The following is a 13678-nucleotide window of genomic DNA, read 5'->3' as shown; positions in this document are numbered from 1 at the left end:
AAAATGTATCTGAAAAACACTTCTGCATTATGCTGTTTCCAATCAAGACAATTATTTAATGTAAAAAAACAGTCCAAACCTTTACTTCCCTGGGTCTCAGGAGGATATAAACAGTAGAAAACATGATGTAAATGAGCTGAAGTCTGCATGTTTCCCTCCATCTTGTGAATAAATAGTTGCCTTAAACATGTAGCGTAGCTAATGCATTTGGTGGCTTCATTTCTAACTTTCCTACAGCGTATCCTATCTTCTTTTATGATACTAAACTTTTACTGCTTGTGCACTTCTTGTGCTTGGCTGTGCAGGTGATGGTAACTGGCGGATTTCAGAGGCTGTAAATACTTCTCAGAGTTTCCACATTATTGATGGACTCAAACCCGGGACGGTGTACACGGTGCGCCTCATGGCCAAGAGGCTGCTCGATAACGGTAGCATTTTCGAAGGTGTTTTCCAGACCCGAATGAAAGGTGAGAGGAGGGAAAAAGGCGCCGCAGTCAATAGAGATCAGACTTTTAAGTTCCTGTCTTCCATAAAAATCCCAACATGTCATTGACAAATTGACAGTGAGTGTGAGTTTATTCCTTTTCGCTTGTTGCTGTGTTGTTGTTTTTTTTTTGTGTGTGTGTTGCCGTGCAATTTAATATTCTTTCAGAGGACGTGGAGTGCTATAGCTGAAGGGAATCTGAGTCAAATACGACGTGAGAACATCCTTGCAAACTTGAATCCGTCATGTTTTTCTGTTTTCAGTCAAAGATAAACTTGTTTGAGGAGTGCTTGAGGGTGCTGTCAGACTCAAACAGGCTGGTGTGGAAAGTCAAACTCACACCGTGTGGCTTTCTGCTCTATTTGTTCTCAGGTGTGGCCAGTACGCAGAGGAACCTTTCCAGCCAGGGCTGGTTCATTGGGACCATGTGCGCCGTGGCCCTCCTCACCCTCGTCGTCCTCATCGCCTGCTTTGTTCGGAGAAATAAAGGCGGCAAGTATGCAGGTACGCCGCCGCGACTGCAGCGACAAGAAATGCTCTCCATGGATCAAGGTCAGTTAGTCATTGACCAGGGTCGGCTCCCAGTCCTGTTTCATTTCAGAGTGTTAACCAAAATCCACGCGTTAAATATTAGTGTGATCCAAGATATTAGGTGAAATGAATAAAAAATGAACAGAGCTGGAAAAAAACAAGTCCAGATCAAGAAGGGCACATTTAGACCTTAGTATCTATCTATCTATCTATCTATCTATCTATCTATCTATCTATCTATCTATCTATCTATCTATCTATCTATCTATCTATCTATCTATCTATCTATCTATCTATCTATCTATCTATCTAGTATTTTTAGTTTTAGCTGTTAGTTTTAATGTCATTACCCCAGGCTATTATGTTTGGTTCAGTTTGTTTGTTTGTTAACACTCTAGCAGCAAAACCATTGGTTGAATTCATACCAAATTTGGTTTATACATTACCAGTGACCCCAGAATAGATGCCATTACATTTTGGGAAGAGTAGGTCAAAGTTAAATTTTTCAATTAATTTTTTAAAATCTATTTTCTTAAAAAAATAAAAACAGCAAAAACCCTTTAACAAGCAGAGATGATTTTAGAGAACAATCGAACCAACATTCATACTCCTGTACTATTTGACATCCAGAACAAAAAACAGGCTCCAGCTATTAACTAAATGTAATTCAGGAAGATCTAAAATATATTTGATGATGTGTGACTCTTAAAATAATGCTATGTGTGACTGAATATATCTAGGAGTTTACAGAAACATTTAGACTAATGTTTTATGTCACTGCTTTTTCACGTCTTTTTTTCCCCATTTACCTGTAATGGGCAAAATTTTACATGTCTGTAGCAGCAAAACTATTGGTTGAATTTATACCAAATTTGGCTGATAGATTACCAGTGGCCCAGAATAGCTGTGATTACATTTTGGAAAAAGTAGGTCAGAGTTAAAATTTTTAATGAATTTTTTACATCTTCTTTTTCTCCCATTTACTTATAACGAGTGAAATTTCAAATGTCTGTAGCAGCAAAACTATTCGTTTAATTCATACCAAATTGGGTCTATATATCGCTAGTGACCCAGAATAGATCTGATTACATTTTAGGAAAAGTAGGTCAAAGTAAAAAAACATTTAGGAATTTTTCAAATCTTTTTTTTCCCATTTACTTATAGTAGGCAAAATTTCAAACATCTGTAGCAGCAAAACTATTGATTGAATTCATACCAAATTTGGTTTATAGATTACCAGTGACCCGGAATAGTTGTGATTACATTTTGGAAAAAGTAGGTCAAAGTAAAAATTTTTTATGAATTTTTCAAAACTTTTTTTTTTTCCCCATTTACTTATAATGGGCAAAATTTCAAATGTCTGTAGCAACAAAGCTATCAGTTGAATTCATACCAAATTGGGTTTATAGATTACCAGTGACCCAGAATAGATGTGATTACCTTTTGGAAAAAGTAGGTCAAAGTCACATTTTTTTATGAATTTTTAAAATCTTTTTCATCCCCCATTTACCTATAATGGGCAAAATTTCAAATGTCTATAAAAACCATCAACTTTATTTCAATTTACTCCAAACTTGGCACATATATAGAGGCAATTGATATCCTGACATCAGCACCTGCATAGTCATGATGACATCAGCTGGATCGATGCCAAACTAAGCAACAATACAGGGGCGGGGTTTGTTGTGCCTGGCACCACATGTTATTTTTACATATTTACTATTATATTTGTTTTAATGTATTTTGAGGCATTATCGACTAAGAAATATAGGATGAAAGAACAAATGGAAAGCCAGAATATAAATAATGTTGATACAATGCAAAACCACTTTTTTCTTAACCACTTATGCAAATGAATCAGTAAACAGCAGCACACAGACATCATGACGCATAAACAACCAAATAAAAGAGTAAATTATGAAAACCCTCATGTTGAGTCTAAAAATAACTATTTTGCTGACTGTGAAAACCGAATCAAACCTCAGCAGGTGAGTTATTCATGCATCACAGAGGCGTAAACTGCACATTATCATCCATATAATATTCACAACTGTTGTTTATTAAAGATACAATAAAATAAAAAAGTATTTTTTATCCTTGAACATCGTGAACGTGAAAAAACACCCATAGTCAGAGAATGAAAACAAAGCTAATTAATCCTATAGTTCCAATTTTTGTCATTTTATTTAGTTGCCATTTCTATCGTAGTTACAATTAACAGCACATTTTTTGCTGCTAGTCTTATTTTTTCTCTTACACAGTCTAGACCATTAAGTCCCAAATCAAGTCTCATTGTATCTTCTTAAATTTAGAGTCATGTTAAATATCTGTATTATTTTCAGTCAAATGTCTGAGGTCATTGTATTTAGAAACATATTTATCTTTGCAGCAGGAAGAATTTACACAAGAGCAACTGAGAAAAGGAATTTCCGAGAGAAAATAATGTCCGTCATGGGATATAAGACATAATAAACACAGATATATGAATAAATACACAGTTTACTTCAACAAAATAACTATCATTGGCTTTAATGTATATTTATTTAACATTTATTTTAAGGTTTTCATTGTACTGAAACTACATAACGTCTGCCTTTTTAATTCAGTGAGTCATATTTGTCCTTGGAGTACATGTTATTGTTAATTTATCATTCTGTCAGTGTGCAGACAGGTGACATGTACTGACAAACACACTTTTTTCTCACATAGGCAGCTGTGGCTGATTCACTGATTCTCAATGCATCCATGGTCAAGGAAATTAAGAGGTTTTTTTGTTGTATATTGTTAGATAATTTCACATTTAATGAGACACCACTAATTAGCAATGATAGATTCACAATAAATAGAATACAATGAGCAAACATGCTTCAGTAAATGGAAGTAATTTGATTTATTGCCTAGTTCAGGTTGAGGCAAAAGTCAATAGTTGCTTTTCCATTAACCCTCAAATTGCACGAATATTACTTGTGTCTAAAACTTTACATAATGAAAAAAATTACAGTGTAGTTGCATAGTAGCATAAATATTAGAAGCACATAAGCGTTTTATTAAATTATAAAGCAGTAATTGATGGCAAATAAGTGTGAAACTATTTGTGAAGTAGTTATGACCAGGCACTTTTCCATCGACCCTCAAATTGCACAAATATAACTTGCGCATAAAAATTTGCCTAATTGAAAAACGACAATTTTCGTCCAAATCTCATTTTTTGATTAAAAGTTTTTGCACTGGCAAGAGGTGGTTTTTCGGGCATAGCACAAAACTGCAATGGAAAGACCTTTTTCCGTAACTATAGTTATGTGGATTAAAAAAAAAAAAAAAAAAAAAAAAAAAAACGATGTTGACGGATGTTACAACAAGCAAAGAAGAAGAGTTTTAAAAGAAACATGGTGCGGCATGTGTAGACATACCAGGAAACTGAATCATTTTTTAATTTAGTACGAAATAGAGGGGTAATATATAATAATAATTAATATATCTGTAAATCAACACCATGTTTATGGAATGATTTCTAGTGTCACACAATTACACACAAATTAAACACAATTAAAATCGTAGAAAATGGAAGTTATGTGGTCAAACCTGAGTGGAAGACAACAGGAAGTTTGAGTCTACCATCACTACGTAAGAAATCCGATAATGGACTGGAGCGTCTAAACCAGGGTTTTTTGATTATCGCATTTCTTAAGTACATGTAAATGCATTACAATTATTCGATCTGCAGTGGGCTGAACCAGTAAAATAATAACATAATAATAATTAAAAATAATGTCAACTCCAAACTTTTCTCGATGTTTTAGAGCGAAAAAAGTAAATTTACATTATGAAAAGGTTTACATCTACAAACTATCTTTTCAAAAGATGTGAATAACATGAACAAACTGAAAAAATAAGTGTAATTTTAACAAAATTAGGCTTCAGTTTATCATTTACACATGTACATTATAACTTACAGATAACAGTGGATCTACAAATACACAAAATATTTAATAACAGACAGAATCTTGTTAAAATTGTACTTACTTCTCTTAAAACATTTCAGGTTATTCACTTTTTTCTTTTTTTTTTTGCAAAATTATACTTTGTTTTAGTGTAAATGCATAAAAAATATTTACATTTACAAAGAGAAAAAATTGGAGTTGTCATTATTTATATGTTATTATGATAGTATTTGACTGGTCCTGCACACTTGAGATTGAATTGGTCTGAATGTGGAACCTGAACTAAAAGGATTCTTAATGTCTTAGCATAATTTTTGCATTTCACAAAGTCAGGTTATTCACTTTTTTTTTTTTTTGTGCAAAATTATACTTTGTTTTAGTGTAAATACATAAAAATATTTACATTTGCAAAGAGAAAAATTTGGAGTTGTCATTATTTATATGTTATTATGATAGTACTTCACTGGTCCTGCCCACTTGAGATTGAATTGGTCTGAATGTGGAACCTGAACTAAAAGGATTCTTAATATCTTAGTGTAATTTTTGCATTTCACAAATTCATCCCAAGGACCGGACTGGACCTTTTGGCGGGCCGGATTTGGCCCCCGGGCCGCATGTTTGACACCTGTGTATTAGGTGTTTGAGGTTAAATATGATTGATGATGACCCAGCCTTTAGTGAACGTAAGGGAGATTATGAGTCATTAGCCAGAAAAATCAGGCTGAGTTGCCAGTCTTTTAGACAACAATATGAATTTAATGTCATCCAAATCCACTCCTCTGAATACAAACTATAATTTATCACATCATTTGGATCACTTTCATTAGAGCATCGTGTGATTTTGGTTGACGTCCTGAAAGAATGAAACTGTTCGGCGGGCCTCCACCCTGACCCCCCCACCCCACCCGTGCATGGCAGCCTCGTGAATCTCCGAGCGCTTAACCCTGAACGCACCGTCCCCCTGACGCCTGCGGCTGAGTGAAACCCTGCATTTTGTTTCTAGTTCCCCTGCATGCGACTGTAATTTGCACGGCCCCGTTAGGTCTGCCTGGTACTTCTGATTACACGGCCTGTCAAACTAGACAAGTGGGAATCAGCTGGCTTTGTTCCACTCCCCCACACCCCTCACCTGAGCAGACCCCTGGCTCTTCCCCAGCGCCTTTGTGCCGCCTTGTACCGCAGCCAAATTCAGTCTCACAATGGCTGCTACCTGCAAAAGCGTTTTCCTCACTCGTCTTCTTTCCTCTCAACTCGCTTTCTCTCCACAACACTCTGCCTCTTTGCCTGCAGTAGCTTTTGACATGAAGCTCTGAATATTTCATCAGCTCCTTTGGATCCCCCTTTTGCCAATCCAGCTCTTTTCAAGAAACCCCTCTTTTGTCTCTCTCTAAAGCAAATGGTGTTTTTTTTTTTTTTTTAGAGCATATTTACACAAAGAACTGATGTGTAACATTTTGTGCAGACGACTAGAAAAGAGGCGTTCACTGTCTGCATACTCACATTTAACTGTTCTCCTAAACTTTTCGCTTAGAACTTTCAGACTCAAATAAATACTGAAGCGTAATAGAAATTCAGATAATTTCTTCCTGTACATTTGCAGAGTCTGATTGGAAAAGGTTGTGTTTGCTTTAGATTTCATGCACAGCCACATTAAACTAACAATATGTAATGTTTGACTTATTTCTCTTTGGATAATGGTAAAGATGTTTTTGTTAACTCTTTCCCTGCCAGAGTATTTTCTAGTGGGTTGCTAGCCAGCGCCAGCCTTTTTGGTCATATTCACTAATCTTTGAAGGCCCACTGAAAATGTTGTGTTAGGTGTATGTGAACACTGAATACATCAAAAAAAAGAACAGAACTTCAACTTTTAAACACAAAAAACAATTTTATTATATCTTCATTCGTTCATGAGGTATAAACATTTGAATATTGGTCATTTTCAGGAAAAAGACTACATTTTTGAGCAAAAAACTGAGAATACTGCATTTTTTTTATCCAAAGATATTGATTTTCGAAATGAAACTGATGTCCTATTTACATTTTTGACTCTTTCCTGTTTACAAACAGTAACACTGTATTCAAAATCACAAAATAAAATAATAATAACAACAATAATAATAACAAACAGTTCTAAGATATCCCAACATTCCACAAAATGTTAGGGGAAGTGAATTGTCGGAGTCTGTCTCCATAATCATCTTTAAGGTTTTTGAAACTGCGTGCGGTTCCTGCGGAGTCGGCCTTTCCTCATCTATATATCCTATATGCGTTGCTATGGGATACCGGTGATTCCAGTGCGAAAACTTTACACCCGGTCCTTCATTTTTCTGGAAAAGCTGCGTAATTGTTTGTTTTTGGACTAAGGAAAGTAATTCACATGATCCACAAGAGCTCCAACTACAGTATAACAGTGAAAACACGGACTGACCGAAAATCTTGTCAGTGGCGGGGAAAGAGTTAAATATTCTCTTTTACCATGTTCTATTAAGAATCTAGTTATCGCTAGAACTGAGTGGTATGTTGTTTAATTTTTTTCTATTTCATGTAAAAACAGAATTTAATGATTTGCAAATCTCATGGACACAATTTTTTTTTTTATTCCCCCAAGAAAATAGAAATCATATTAAAGGTTTACACTGAGAAAATGGACCATTTTAAGCAAAATATGAGGTAATTTTGAATATATTGGAAGCATTATATCTCCAAAAAAAGTTGGTACTGGTCCATGTTTCCATCTGTGTAGCATCCCCTTCTTTTTTACAGCAGTCTGGAAGCATCTGGAAGTGAGGAGACCCCCAAAGCCATCAGAAACACAAGAGCAGATACAAACCCAGATGGTCCCTCTTATGTTGAGTCTTGAGGATGCAGCATTCGTGGTTGGAATGAATGAATAAGTCAAATATTCATATTGGAATTTTATATCAACTTATATGTTGCTCGAAAAATAGTAGGAAGAAGCCAAAACTTAGTCACACCTGCCCCCCAGTGCTGTTATAAGACTGGGTCATATACAAACCTCAGATTCAAACAGGAACATACTTGACTTAATACAATAACTCAAGTATCCAGAACAGTCCACATTAACCCTAACTATACAACAGATAGGTGACATAAGTTAACATACATTCTTAAAACAAGAAAAATCCCCAAAAAGAAAAACAGAAAACATTCTGATTAACCTGACCTCAGAACAGTTTTCTACTTCTCCTCAGTCCAGTTTAACTCTGTAAAGCCTGAACCATTAAATCAATGACAGAAAATTCCAGTTCTTTGAAACTGGAGCCTTTATTGGTCCTTCTGAACAAACCAAAACATTTTTTTTTTCCCAAATATCAATTTCCATGTATGAGTTTCATTTTTGTATCAAATTTGATACATCAGGTCTCAATGCTCAAATATTATTATTTTTGAACAAACAAAAACATAATATAACACAAACATGTCTAACAAATTAGTAATTCCTTTTAGAAACTGGCAAAGTTCTGCCTCCTTCTTCATTAATGACAGTCTTGTAGTGTCACTGGAAAGGCCTCTGGTGAATGAATTCCTCCCCCTGGTGGATCTTCTGCGTATCGCATGTATCTAATTGGATACATCAGGTTTTCACCAAAAGAAATATCACACTGATCATGCACTACAGAAAATCAAAATCTTACCAAGTGCATTTTTCTCATTTCTAGTCCAAATATTTCATCACACTTAAAATAAGACATAATCACCTAAAGAGTAACTTTTCAGTGAGATATAAGAACCTATTTTTAGACAATAGATCTTGAAAATTTTATTTCAAGAAATCTCACCAAGATAATTTTCACTTGTTCCATTGGTAGATTTTTTTGCTTGAATTAAGCAAAAAAATTCTGCCAGTGGAATAAGTGAAGATTATGATTTTTTACAGTGTGTAGAAGGCTTCAAACTCATGTATCAAATATGATACGTTTGGCATTACAGGGTTAAAAAAGAACCTGTTTTTGCTTTTGCTTTTACTCACCTATTTTCAAAAATATTTACAAATAATTGCAGATGGGCTGCTTTAATTTCTCTTTCTGCTGATATAAATGATGAACTGTTGAGTACGCTGTGTTTTTAAGATGCCCTCAAAAATGAGATGTTTCATCTCAAGCGGCCGTCCTTTCAGAAACATTCACTCAGTACAAGTAAATGTGTAATTACATTTATAGATAAGAGTGCTGCTTCCATAACAGCGGTGCTGAAATAGCTCTCCTGCCCCCCTACAGTGAAGGAGAAGGAGGACCTCCACCCTGACGTGGAGTCACCAGGAATGAATGATGATACCTTCTGTGAATACAGGTGAGTTGCTCTGCAGAGAAACGCTGCAGTGCCAAAGTGCTCTGAGCAAATGACATTTTTTGTCTCCTTGAAACGCATTGTGTTGTTGCAGTATCTATCAGCCATATGTTAAAGATTTTCTAGCCAGGAAACTCATTTGTCATATGTCACTGTAATTTTTTTTTTGTTGTTGTGTGTATCTTTTTCAATCCTGAAAGCAAACCTTACAACAATGAGCTCCACCAGAATCAGCGTAGGAGTCAGTGTTCTCTACATTAAATGGGCTATAGGTAATCCTGGAGTGTAGTTCGACTTGTAGCTAACAGTCAGCTTTTCTCCCTCTGTATTTTTTTTAAAGTGATGCTTTTACTTTGTTCTTAGACTGTGTTTGTGTACGCTCAGCAGAATGTGTGAGTCAGCTTCTTCCTGGAGTTGTCAGTAGGCACATTTGTGTGTTAGCACATGCCTGTCCCTTTGTGATCCTGCATATTTGCACACATTCCTCACACTTTCCTGCTCTGTGTAATGACGTCTTTACCTAGTTTAATTACATGTTACATCCCTGCATACTAATCTCTGCATATGTGTTGTGCTTCTGTGTGAATACAAAATATATACAATACTGTGCAATAGTCCAGACCACCTCTGTGGCCCAGTCCCAATCTGCCCCTTGGCCCCTCCCCTTTACCCCTGACCTTGCACTTGGCACTACCCCTTGAAACAGAGCTGGGGGTCGAGTGGGTAGGGGTCGAACCATTCTCTGTGAAATGGAACAACCCTTCATGACCTTTTACGTCATCAGCAGTCATCGATGCCGCTGTTAACAGATGCAGCAACTTTGTTTCTGAAAGTATTCACCATGCCGTCAGCAGCTATAACCGTCTCTAGTCGCTTTTCCATTGACCCTCAAATTGCACAAATATAACTTATGCATAAAAATTTACCTAATGGAACAATGACAACTTCACCAAAAGTCTCATTTTTCGATTAAAAGTTTTTGCGCTGGCAAGAGATGGTTTTTCATGCGTAGCGCAAATGGTATATCACGCAAAACTGCAATGGAAAGACCTTTCTTCGCAACTGCAGTCAGGTGAATTAAAAAAACGGATGTTGATAGACATTACAACAACCAAAGAAGAAAAAGAAACATGTCACAGTATGTGTGGACACACCAGGAAACCCAATCATTTTTTTATTTAGTACAAGATACAGGGGTAATATATAATAATAATAATGAATATATCTGGAAATCTCTCGTGATAATAAATAAACAAATCATCGCATTTGTGATTTAATGGAAAAAACAACATTACACACTTCTGTTTTTTCGATATTTAGTAAATATCGGTAAAAATTTTGCGCACATGTCTAATGGAAAAGCGACTTCTGTTCCATGGGCTTTGGTCATCTTTTTACGGCTATCAACTATAAACTGCAGAAATGCGATCTAAAACACATTGAAACGGCATTAAACGGTCGATCAAATGATTACGTTGTTTACGAAGAAAATACGTACATTTGTGTGTTTCTTTCGTCACACTGCTGCACTTTTTGCCTGTGTTTACCTCCATCTTACCAACGATTCGAACAGAATAAAAGGACATTTCTCCTACCCCTATGTTCGTAGTGTGGTCCTGAAAAATCTTCATTTCGAGGGCCGAACAGCCCTTCCACGCCGTTTAAAAGAGAATCGGGACAACACTACCCCTTCATGTGTAAAACAGAGGGGTAGAGGTAAGGGGGAGGGGCCAAGGGGTGAATTGGGATTGGGCTGAGGTTTGCTGTTTTTTGTGTTTTTTTAATATAATTTTATTTTTTCATTTGGGAAAATACTTTACAACATTAGAAAATTAATGTAATAAATGTCATATTGTCGGAACAATAGGATTAAAGATATGTTAATGCAAAGGGAGGTCCCACTAAATATGACCACTTTGGTTTATAGAAGCTGTTTTTAACCTAATGCCTTGGTTTTTCCTGCAGTTCATACTTCACAGATATCAGATTGGATACAATACAATTAATACAGAAACTGAGAAATGCAAATATGTGGTCATTAGAACTTGACTAAACCAACAAACCTAATGTTGGACTAGGACTTTTACACGGTACTGTATATTATGTGTAGGAGTGTGTATTGGCAAGAATCTGGCGATACGATACAAATCACAATACTAGGATCACGATACGCTATATCATAACATGATACTGTTAAAAAGGCAATTTTTTTGTTTGCTTCTTTTTTTTAAAACGATTATTTCCTTGAAGAATTAAATTACTCCAGAAATATGCACAAATACTAAACACATTTTACTTGATCAGAAAAGGATCTAATGCAACACAACAAACAAAAAGTTAAGGATATTTATTTATTTATTTATTTATCCATTTTTTGGTCATTTTTGCTATTTGTAAATAAAACTATGTCTGGTCATTAAAAAAATGTGTTTCAATTCAATTCACACACAAAAAAGCAAAAAGCGCTATGCAAGAATCCCAACTGAAAAAAACAGCCCAAAAATTGAAAATATCAATAACAGTTTGTTTGTAGTGTATATCACAAAATATTCCTGTGTTCAAACTTAAATGATGTTTTATAGACATTAAAGTTTAAGATCCTGTTCAAATGCTCATATTCTCTTAGTTCATAACTAACATCATAACATTTTTTTTGTGTAATCTCAACAAAGGAACTAACATAATTTAATAAAACAGTGTTAAATAATAATAATAATAATGATAATAATAATAATAATAATAATAATAATAATAATAATAATATAAACAAAAAAGAAATACAAAAAAACAAAAATGAACCTCCACAGTATCTGCATTTGAATAAATACCTAAAAATATCGATACAGTACTTTTTAATATCGATACAGTATTGTGAAATGAAATATTGCGATATACTGCAGAACCAATATTTTCTTACACTCCTAATTATGTGTATAGTAAACATTGGCCTCATTGAAATCCCACTCACAGCTAATATTCTCTGCAGCCAGAATCTTGCTTACAACATTAAAATTCCACCAAAACATACACTCAGACTCCAGTATGGGGGGGCTATTTTCTGGTATTTGGCTGAGTTGTGGGTTTCCCGCTGCTGCCAAATTGCAGAGGAGGCAATTTAGTATTTACTGCTCACAGGGGTAAATATAAGGTTTAACTAATGCATCATTATTTCGTACCCAGAAATCAAGAGAACAGGCCTGTCAAATTTTTATAGGAGCTGTTTTTTCATGGAGAGTATTTTGGTGAAAACTGCTGCTGCTGAGTGTTTGTGGATTATCCGGTGGCAGAACGTAGATACTAATATACATAAGAGAGGTGTTTTTTTTTTTCTAATTTGGGTGAATCGACTCTGTTACGTAAGCTCTCACATGAATTCTGACGATTATACATGCACGTAAATTTCTGATGAAAATGTCTAATGTTTAATGTAACAGGCATGAACTAAGCATCGCAAATAGGTGGAAAATATGAGTCTGTGAGCCCGAAGCAGACAGCTGTTGTACTTTATAATAGCTGTTGAATTCCTATTGTTTGCATTGTTTAGCTGCTACGGTAACAGTTTAGGGAAATCGACTGAAACCTATTTTGCTTGACAGCACTGCAGCAACTGTGTGACAATGGGGTGTTTGTTTGTGCACAAGCAACAGAAATCACCTAAAATAGCCTCTTCTGTCTGCTTTGATTCTGCTCGTCATCATATTATCCAGGACGTGATTACTCACAATTGTGTGCTTACTGCCAATTCTGTTCCTGTGATTGTTGCCAAGACTGTAATTTGGTTAAACAAGAAAAATACATTGTCTACGATATAGTTTTTAGCTCTTATAGGTTACGGTTGGATTCTAGATCCGTGTCAGACTCAGGTTTTTGGACACATTTGTTAGTTTTGTGTTTTTCCTACAGTATAACAAGTTGTTTTTTTTTCTGTTTGTTTGTTTAGTTTATTTCGAATATACAACAAGACAAACTAATCTTACTTAGTCCTTAGAAATAAAACAGATAGGCAAGGCAAGACAAGTTTATTTATATAGCACATTTCAGCAGCAAGGTGCTTCACACAGGACATTGAAATACAACGACAAGGGAAAAAGAAACACATTTAAAACATTATAAAAGAAACATGTAAAAAGTGATTAAAACAGCAAGTCAGAAAACAACACATAAAACCCCAAAATATAAAAACACACATATTAAAGTAAGAGTTGCAGTGCAGAGTTTTGAAGGATAGGAAGAAGTCATGGAAAAAAAAAAAACACAAAACAAAAAAGTTATACATACATATATACATGACTTCATTTGCACATTCGAAAAGGGGTTTCTGCAAATCCAAGAAAACACTTATGTAAAGATAAGCTTTTATGTCAAATATTTGAGTATAGTTTTAATTTATTACAATTTTGATTTTATATACCTA

General features: G+C 35.1%; 1 protein-coding gene across 2 annotated transcripts in view; it reads left to right on the top strand.

Moving 5' to 3' along the window:
• LOC115422881 (neural cell adhesion molecule L1-like protein) overlaps positions 1–13678 on the top strand; it is a 142165-nt gene that overhangs the window by 112883 nt on the left and 15604 nt on the right. Inside the window, exons 27-29 of one of the 2 annotated variants that reach the window (XM_030139492.1) lie at positions 306–467; positions 857–1036; positions 9195–9267. In XM_030139492.1, coding sequence (XP_029995352.1) covers positions 306–467; positions 857–1036; positions 9195–9267 — 415 coding nt within the window. The remainder of the gene's footprint in view (positions 1–305; positions 468–856; positions 1037–9194; positions 9268–13678) is intronic. The other variant, XM_030139493.1, reaches the window with a different exon arrangement.

This window comes from Sphaeramia orbicularis, chromosome 7 (assembly GCF_902148855.1).
Source record: "Sphaeramia orbicularis chromosome 7, fSphaOr1.1, whole genome shotgun sequence".
NCBI classification, from domain to species: domain Eukaryota; kingdom Metazoa; phylum Chordata; class Actinopteri; order Kurtiformes; family Apogonidae; genus Sphaeramia; species Sphaeramia orbicularis.
Note: the sequence above shows the minus strand (reverse complement) of the source record. Positions and strands in the feature narration are given on the sequence as shown.